The sequence below is a fragment of the Cryptomeria japonica genome, chromosome 11, assembly GCF_030272615.1.
Source record: "Cryptomeria japonica chromosome 11, Sugi_1.0, whole genome shotgun sequence".
In the NCBI taxonomy this organism is placed as follows: Eukaryota; Viridiplantae; Streptophyta; class Pinopsida; order Cupressales; family Cupressaceae; genus Cryptomeria; species Cryptomeria japonica.
This window is the reverse complement of record NC_081415.1, coordinates 50997388-51007433: the sequence shown is the minus strand read 5'-3', so window position 1 is coordinate 51007433 and position 10046 is coordinate 50997388. Positions and strand designations below refer to the sequence as shown.

Below are 10046 nucleotides of genomic sequence, written 5' to 3'. Positions count from 1 at the left end.
TTTACCTTGAATTCAATTTTCCTCATTCATTGAGTTGTTTAATGCTTATTATATCCTTTCCCATGAATTATATAATAATCATGTGTCATCTATCGCTTATAATAATAATAAGCAGATACCTATTGATGAGTTACCATGTGATATTAATGCATCTAGAATGATGGCTAATGATGATGCTAAACCTAATCTAACTTCATTTTTATGATGAAACTATCATTCATATGGCTATTAACTCTCATACCATTCCTTCTTTTCATGTATAATTATATATGATACTATAGTTAGGAATTTATAAATATGTAGTACCATAACCATGCTCAAGTTAACAATACCCCAACTGTGTCTTTTTGGGATTTGATATCTTTTGTAGTCATTGATAATTGAAAATGTTTGGGTGTTGACTCTTGATCAGAATGGCTTCAACCTCTAGAGACTGTAACCTTGTGGCCCTTGAGGGTGTATATAAAAATGATAGAGATACAATCCAAATTACATGTATGGTATTGTTAAACCTCATTTATACTACCAAAATTCTCCCTAGGCCTAAAATAGTATCTCTTCCTTGATACATTGTGGTTAAATCACTTGTATGGAATTAAGGTTGCATTCTCAAACAACCCAACTCACTAATAGATTGCAGTCTTGGTTGTAGCATATTGAAAATTTTACAATACCACAAGTAATTTGGGTAATTTGTGTGCATAATTTCTTATAATTTGGTTTGTACTTATTGTATGTCTAATTTTTTCCTTTATATTGCATTATATTTAGGTTTTTTACATTTTTATATTATACAACCTTGGACTTTTTTTCTAGGTTTTTCTATCAACATTTAGTTCCTTTGTTGAGACCTTCATTGTTGGTGATATTAGGATGAATGAAGCCATGATGGAAATCATAGTGAATAGGATTAAAAATGAATGAAATTAAAGATATTTATGAAAGAAATTGCAATATTATGCATGAGCACAAATTGAGTCATTGCCCTTGGGAGGTTTAAGCATCTAGAGGATGATTATAGAATAGGGGATCCTAAAAAGATGTGACTACTAAGAGTCAATCTAGATTGTGGAGAAATGGATAAAATGAACATTGAGGAAAGTAAGGGGATGGACCTTAACAAAGAGGGTAGATTTAAATAGACTTAGGAAATCAATGGAAATTACTATAAAAATGATTGAGAAGGCAAGGATAGGCCTTATTAGAGTGTGTCAAGAGAACATGAAATAAAGAAATCGTCAAATAAAATGATACTCATGAATATTGTAGAACAAGAAAAAAGTATAACCCTAATAAGAGAGACTAAGGAAAACTCGACAAGGATGGAAGAACTATTGAACAAATATAGAGAATCAATTAAGTTAAGACATATAAGAGATTGGAAACAAGACTCTTTAGTTTAGACCCATGACCTGTTGATGTCATCCCACTAAATCCACAATTTAAAAAGTTTTAAACAAGCCCTAGTTAAAATTGAACTATAGAGACCCATGACCTGTTGATGTCATCCCACTAAATCCGCAATTTAAAAAGTTTTAAACAACCCCTAGTTAAAATTGAACTATAGAGCTTTCCCAACCACCTTTGGACTTTCCTCAAGTCTAACCATTAAAGTTATTTTGTTATTTTGTTTTTTCCAATAAATGCTTTTTACCATCAAGGTTGTTTTGGCTCACAAATATAAAATATGAAGTCAAACCATGTTGAAAGAATATATACATGTTATCATTATTCGCTAGACCATTGAGTTAATAAAGTTAATAAATAAATTATTTTAATCTACACAAAATCTTTTATTCTCATCATTTGAGTGTTGATCACAATGAATCTTATTTCCTAATTGTCAACAAGGTCACATAGAGCCACGCAACAGATCATAAAGACTAATTTAACAAAGACAAAGATGTGGGCATATCATGAGCCCAAGCCAATAATTGAGAAAATTAAAATTTCTTCCATGGTATTCCCAGTTTAATAAATGCTTTTGATGTGACTTTAAATATATGGCACATGTTTATAAAATTATATAACGTATAAATTATGAAATTTTATATGCTGACAATTATCCTAGTTTATCATTAGTATGAGAAAAAATATTCTTCTCATCTTATTGATAGATGGTGTCTGACCATTGGATTCTGCTAGTTGATTAAGATAAGATGTCAGAAGACAATTAAATTATTAAAAAAATGTATAATTATTGTGTGCCTCTGTTGTCCAAGGGTGGCATCCCAGTTGATTAAGGAAGCCCCACAAAATTTGAATGTAGAACTGACCATAGAAAACCAGATATGTTCTAAATTCTTGTTAACAGTCAGTGTATAATGGTTCTGGCTATGGGACTGGTGCATTCTATCTGTTCCATAGACAGTGCCGTGTATAATTATGTAAAAATTGATATTAAATAAAGAATTTAGGAGGAACAAATGTAGGTGTATATAGGTCTAAGTATATATATGGAGGATTTTATATCTTCAGAAAGAACTTTTTAGTTAATTCTATATGGAATTTTGAGTTTTTATACTGAAATCTTTTTGAATGAGAGAAGAACAAAGAGTATCTATTCCGTCAAATTTGTCTAGTGTACTATCCTGGCCTTATCCCTTATGATGTCAAGACCTTGCACTCAGTGAGACCTGAATCCCTGTTGGACTCATTTAGAACCATTCAACTTCACCAATAGATGAAGGGCGCCCATTGACAAAGGCATTATTTAATTTTCCAACATATTCAGAAATTCCCAAATGTAGTTCTGCTCATATTGAATTAATGGACAGTAGGAAATTGAGATTCAAATGCAAAACAGACAATAATATCTTGTGTTGTAATTTCATGTACACTGTAAATGAATGGTTTTATCAACATTAGACACAGAATGAAAAATCCAGAGGAAACTAAGGCTCATAAAAATTAAATTTATCTGTTATTTGAATGTTTTACATCACAAATGCTGTGCCTCATCTTACTAACATAATGGGCTGTATATAAGAAATTGCAGCTGTTAAGCACGCTTCAAGATAATGACAAACACACACATATATATATACACTGTAAATGAATGGTTTTATCAACATCAGGCACTGAATGAAAAATCCAGAGGACTCATCTTACTAACTTAATGGTTTATATATAAGACGTTGTTAATGTTAACCATGCTGCAGGATAATGACAAAAATATTAATATGCATGTGTACGTGTGTGTATATACTATATATATATGGATATGGGGTTACAGATATTGTTGATACAGATACTGAAAATCAATGAAGATTTGGCTTTCTGCAGTTTCAAAAGAAATTCAAAACGCTTAAGGGTGCTCCATTAATCGACAAGAACAATTTAAGGGCCACTTTCTGTCAATTAAAAAGAAATACATCAAGGATAAAAATCTGTTAAGAATTATTATACATTCTAAATAATGAATAGGTTTGGGTTTCTGTTCCTCTTTGCTATAAAAAGGATAAAAATGCTAGGATAGATCAGATCAAGTTCCCTGTGAAATTGATCAATATCTAGATCTCATTTTCAACTGAAATAAATGGTAAAGTTTGCCCTACATGTAAAGAAAGCATTGAGGCTCAGGGACAATCCATTACATTTATTGCAAAATTCCTGCAACAAAACAAATTTCCCTGGAATGTGAATCACACTCGGCAGGTACAAAAATATTTTATAAACAGTGCGTCATGAGAAGATAACATTGATCTTTCTTACAGAAAAAGAGACTAAATACACTGAAATCCACCTCATCTGAGAGGGAAGATTCTCAAATAAGATGCATGGAAGCAGAAGACACATTATTTAGACACACAAATACTGTACATAAGGTGCAAAATTTCATGGAATCATGGCTTGGCATTACTGATCTTAGCCAGTTCTCTTCTAAAGACTTTGAATGATGTAATTTGCAAACAACCAAATCATCAGCTCCAGAGTGTTTATTTCTTTGATGCTCTGGGTCGAAATATTCTTCCAAACTGTCCCGCAAGATAGTCGAAAGTGTCAATCAAATTTGAGACAATTTGGGTCGTGAAAAAGCCAATACAAGCATCAATTGGAGTCAAAATGTAGTCCTTGAAGCTCGAAGAAAACAGTCCATTGTTTGAGAAAACTGGCAAACACCTGACAAAAAAATCATCATCATTGTTGTTCTCAGTTACCATTGGCTGAAGATATGCAAGGGCTGCATGCTTGACTAAATTGTTTCTTATGGATACATTAGTACACCAATTAGGTTCCCTGCGAGGAGATGCTAAATTTGTTGGAGAACAAGGAATGATATCCCGCAGACTAGTATATTTAAGTTTATGCATTCCATTCAAATGCACCATCTCAGATGCTAATGTGAACTCGGGGTGCTTCAGGTCTGATGCCCAGTCGACTTTACCACATAGGACTGGTAATGTATGCAACCGTCTAATACCCATATCCACTTGTACAGTCATTTTACCTGAACATAAACAACAGCCATCTTTTGTTAAATAGCTTAATTTATGACTAAAGAGGAATTGTTTGTTGCAGTAAATTCATGTGCCAACTAAATTCTAATACACATTATGTAATAGATTCAAGCAACAATTCTACAAAAAATCTGATACATATGTCCTAAAGACAGCATTAATATCCAGCATTATGAAACAGACTATTTAAACCTCTAGATGAACAAATTTGTGTCATACATAAAAGGCGTATCTTTCTCGCAACAGCAAGTTAGGTTTTGCATAGTTTCTGGTTTTGACTATGCACAATATTACAGACTTTGGAAACCATATATCTGCAAGCAATTTGGGTTGCCATGCATAAATTACTGGCGAAGAATCAAGGTATATTATTTAAATGATGCATTAGACCTATGGTTGCGGGTAGAATGATAGTTGTCACTTCTCCATTACCCCAGGAAAGAAAGTGTTAAAAGCTTCTCCAGTCGCAAAATGATCTAGGCCTGCCTCCAGACGATTCAACTATTCAAGAATATTCACCTACTATTTAACCATTTTTGGGCCACATTCAACAAACGATTGAGGATTGCTAGAAATACAACAAATCAGATTAGACTCAAGGCAGATTAATCTAATGCAGTCAAAAAAAAAATTCAACTAATAAATCACTCGGCTATCGTTCAAAAGTGAAAAGACAGTTCACAAATCCCACTATTCAGAATCGATCAGGATCAAATCTTAATCTCCCTCTCTCAATTGTCATCATGATGCCAAACTAAATGGCCAACAAATTTTGCTTAATATACTCTTCTTGTCATAGGGAACACCTAAAACTGCAAGATAGTACATCATTTTGGAAAGGAGTTTGACATAAAATTCCCAAAAAAGTATTACCCAGAAGAGGAGAAACGATCGAGATGACTATCTGGCATACCAATTAGGAGAGAAGAATCTGATCAGTTTATCATTATCATTCAACCGATGAGATGATTCTACACTTGCATGTGATAAACCAAGCTATCAACCATAAATCTGCCATAAATCTTCTGCTCTTGTAATCAGAATCATTTCACTAAAGACAAAATTTCCCACCTGATGGAGGAATTCCTGCTGATCTGACGAAGAGAACAGCTCTGATTTCCTGTCAGCACCACCTCTTACTCCACAAGCCACATGTGGCAAGCGACGCTAATATTTTCAGAAAAAACCTATTATATCCCAATAAAAGTATTAGAACAGCAAAGTACTAAATTAATAAGCTCAGAATGGAGCTTGCAACTTTTGCATATGGATATGGATCCTTTACCAAAAGACCAAAACGGGGATCCTCGGTAAGGTACCCACTTTTGAAATTATTTATTCAAGAAAAGCAAGATGAGCCTGACTATACTTTCCAGAAAAATGCCAGGTACCCAGCATATTTTCCATAAAGTCCAAGTGGTCACTTTATATTTCAAGTAAAAAAGATCAAAAAAAAATATAAGTCCTTGTATTCAGATCAAATTTTCATAGAATAGAAGGTTTTTAATGTCCACCAGACTGTTTTGCAAAAGGCAGTTCATGGGACAGGACTTTACAAAGAACCAAGGTTTCCAACCTAAAAAAACAATTGACCCTATCATTTTTTCTTTCTGCAATGCTAGTGTTGCCTATTCCAAAAGTAAACTTTTCCACACAAAAAAGGGATCCAGCCCAGAATTTCAGATGAATGATGCACCCACCTTAGATCTTTCCCCTTATAACAAAGCTATTCTCGTTTACACATGTATTTGCAGTCATGACCTAACCTAATACATGAACACTCAAATGAAAACAATATATTCTAACACAAATTGGTCTTTCAAAGAAGTAAACAAACATTGATAGCTCCCAACTTTCACTCAACCTCAATTGGGAACATCCCAAATCCTTGTACATCCCAAATTTCTAGTCCAGAACGAGAAGCCTCAATTTTTTCCCCAGAAAACAGATCCCCAACGAAAATTCTCACGAAAACAGTGCCCAGATGAGAGGTCTTACCGATTGAGATCATTCCAAGTTCATGTTTTAGACAAATGCCTAATTCAAAAGGCCAATCCTTTTCCCACGGGAACAAGACCTCAATCAGAGTTTTCTGGAAAATCACAACAACCATATGAGATCTTACATTTTGAGATCATTCAGAGTCCTTGTTGGAGACCAAATGCCAATATAAAACTCCAAATTTTATCCAAAATAAAACTAGAGACCGATAAAAATATTCCAGCGAAATCGGGGCAATCTTATAAGATCTTGTCCCTGAAAACATTCCCAGTTGAAATCAATACCCAAAAAAGAAAACATAGCCAGTCGGGTTATCCACTCCACTCCCTTCCATTCGCTGCCCTCAAAATAGAAAAAATCAATAAACAAATAAACAAAAGGAAAAAGAAAAAAATTACGAGTTAAAGCTCCTTCACAAAACCTTAACCACCCCTCTGACTCTACAAAAAATCTCCTCCCCCACCCCTCCGACTAAAAGAACAGAAAAAAAAACAAATAAAGCAAAAAAGCATATTAAAGACAAACATGTACAAAAAAATGGTGTTTCACAAAAACAGAAATACATAAAACATACTAAAAATCCTCCCCTCCAGAAACCCAAATCATATCAAAAACATAAATCATGAATAGCATTTAAGAATAAAACTAATCTTTACCCATAATAGCATGAATAGGTTTTCAATAACTGATCTTCACTCAAATAGCACGAATGGCATTTCAAAAAACTAATCTATACCAAAAACAGCATGAATAGGATTTAGAAAAACTAAACTTTACCCAAACAGCATTAACAGATTTCTAAAATATAATCCTTTTATACCTGAGTGCATGAATCCAGTACGTATAAGGAGTCCTGGCCCTCCGGTTTCTTCTGTTCACAAGATCAACTCATTTCCTTGAAGCCATTCATTGCTGCCCGGAGGAGGGAGAAGAACCCATCATCTGGGAACTGCAATTTTATTCTCTCATGCATATCCATTGCAACGCACAAACTGTAGACATTAGGGCTCCGGGATGATGATCCACACGTTATACATTATCATACACAATTTTCCAAAAAAACAAAGAAAACCAACATCCAAAAACAAAAACACTAGAAATTCACACATAGATTTCATGCCTCATTATCAGGCTGGATTTTGACATTTTCACCACTTGGGTATCTAACCATAGAATTTTTGGTCATGTGGGTAGTGGAGAAAACAGTGCATAATTGGACCCAATTTAATTTTTTAAAGAATTTTAGCAGTTTAGGTGTCTCGGATTGACTTTTTCTAATGAGATGTTTATGCTTTTTAATGGCTACTATTATTGGATTTTGAGCCTTTCTTAGAGAAGTTTTGAAAGGACACATAAGCCTAATCAGTCAAATCTTCAGATTTAAAAAATAATAGTAATAATTGGCATTCGTTTTCCTTCTTTTCTGGCTATTATTGTGGGCTTTTAATAGTTTGGAGACAAGGGTAATCATCCTTACGTGGACAGATGATAAGGACCAGCTCATACACATGGATAGAAGTCAATGGAATGTTACTTTAAGGTTATGGCCCACCTGTCCATGCACGATGACATGGCGTGGGTGGTATTAGTCACCGTTCCATTATGAGACGCTATGCTGCCATGTCATGGTGCCCACCATGCATTATGATATGATACGGTGGCAGACATTGGACATCATGGACTGGCCCCACACCAGTGAATTGGATGTCTGCAAGGCATATTTTATCTATCTATCTATATATAGGCGGCGTGAAAATGCATGTCAGATTTTTTTTTGGGTGGCTGGTTTTCCATTTGGGTATTTTTCTAGCTCTCTTAGTGCACTCAAGCTCGGTGTGAAGTGGTTGTGTATATATATGTCTTAGGTATGACTGCACGAAAATGATCTTCGTGAACTAAAAGATGGTATTTAGACTTATTCATGGAAATAATTAAAATGGAGGAATTTTTATCTATAAAGTTAGCTATCTTATATGGGATCACAACTTTTTAGCTAAGAGCTAAGGACTAAGGGATATTCGGTCGAAGCTATTCTCACTCCAAAATAGACCTTTCGTACAACGTGATAGCAACGTGTTAGTCAATCTTAGCTGTATATTGCAAAATCAACGGTGTAAAATGTGCGACTAACACGCGTGTTAGTCAATCCGTACCACCTTTTTGGAGCCAGAATAGACGTGTCCTATTTATTCCACCAAATTTGTGTGAGGTACAATCTCGACCTCATCCCTTTTTGATGTTGAAGCCTTGCACTCAACAAGACTTGATCCCTAGTGAGCTCATTAAGGACCTTTTCACTTCACCAGCAAACCAAGGGCCCATTGACCAAAAAAAAGATTTAGTTTAAAATTTGAGGATGCATAATTTCGATATGATATTCGATTTTAGATGTTTTGGAATTAAAAATGAAAGATCTTAATGTGTAACGCATCCATGAGGATTTATACAATCAATTAGTTTTATGAGGACTTGAATTCACAAGTTTGGTCCACATTCATAAACATTTCACCTCTATCTATAGAAATGATCATATGGGTTTTGAAGATCTAAGATAGACATTGCTTATGGATGATCACATCTCCTACAAACCTGAGTACAAATACATGTGAAGAAAGGGTTAAATATCTAAAAGAATTTTCTAGACTTTTGTGATGATCACAAATGGGTCGAAATTGTTTTAAGTAAAATTCATGATGATATGCATTTGGACAAACCCTATAAGATAACAAAGGATGCCAATAGGGTTGTGACTAGTTTGTGTGCCATCGGACCTCTTCCAACGATAAGGGTTGTAACAAATGCAATTGTAATTGAGTTGCCTAGCTCAAGATTTGACAACAAAAGTATGACAATTGAAGACATCAAGGCCTTGGAGGTGTTCGATATGTGACAAAGGGCATCATGTACAAAATCTATTTCACAAATAGAGAAGGTTTTGCTATAACTACTACCATTCATACGACTTATCTAATGGTGAAGGAAAGTGCCAACTATGGCCTATGCAAATTGATGAGATGTCAATTGTTGGACAACCTGAAGAGAACAAAGGAGAGAAAGTCTAATTTCAAGTTTGGTTCATTAACCATATGCTTAGTCTTTCTATTTTTGAATGAGTTACTTGGTGTGAAAGGGAAGCAATAGAACAAGTTCTTGCTAGTTGTTGCACACATAAAAGGAACAATTCAAAAGCTTCAAGGATAATATCGTAGTCTTTGATACCGCATATTGGGGCTTCTTTAAGAATATGCAATCAGAGATGCAAGAGGGAGAAATGTTTCCTAATGTATTGGTGAGGAGATATAAGGATAAAGTTACTTTATTGGTTAACAAAGATCATTGTTTCATTCGAGTAGTTGAAAGGAGAACTTACTAGTTACCAAAGCTATCATATGAAGTTATTGCACAAGATGTGTAGAGTAATATTGATTTATTGTTAAGAATTCTTGTAGATCCTAATGAGGAAAGGTTTGGAATCACTATTGAGCTAATGGATAAAATAAGTAACAAGAAAGTTGAAGTAGGGCATGCAAAAATAATGGATGCTTTATTTAAGAAGATTAATCTTCCCTGAGTATCAAAATCCTT

The 10046-nt window shown here is 34.3% G+C and overlaps 1 protein-coding gene across 4 annotated transcripts; it reads right to left on the bottom strand.

The window, feature by feature from the left end:
- Window positions 1-3571: 3571 nt before the first annotated feature.
- Window positions 3572-7725, bottom strand: LOC131051369 (uncharacterized). Of its 4 annotated transcripts, none has more exons than XR_009107113.2 (3): window positions 7282-7304; window positions 6459-6552; window positions 5532-5647 (listed from the first exon to the last, which is right to left on the bottom strand). XR_009107113.2 is itself a non-coding variant. In XM_057985858.2 (2 exons), the coding sequence occupies exons 1-2, from the start codon at window positions 7289-7291 to the stop codon at window positions 3939-3941; spliced, it is 522 nt and encodes a 173-aa protein (XP_057841841.1). In that variant the 5' UTR covers window positions 7292-7725; the 3' UTR covers window positions 3572-3938. The 4 variants fall into 4 exon arrangements, 1 of the variants encoding a protein (XP_057841841.1); XR_009107112.2 differs by lacking the exon at window positions 7282-7304 and adding an exon at window positions 6746-7275; XM_057985858.2 differs by lacking the exons at window positions 5532-5647; window positions 6459-6552 and adding an exon at window positions 3572-4450 and having other exon boundaries at window positions 7282-7725.
- Window positions 7726-10046: the final 2321 nt, after the last annotated feature.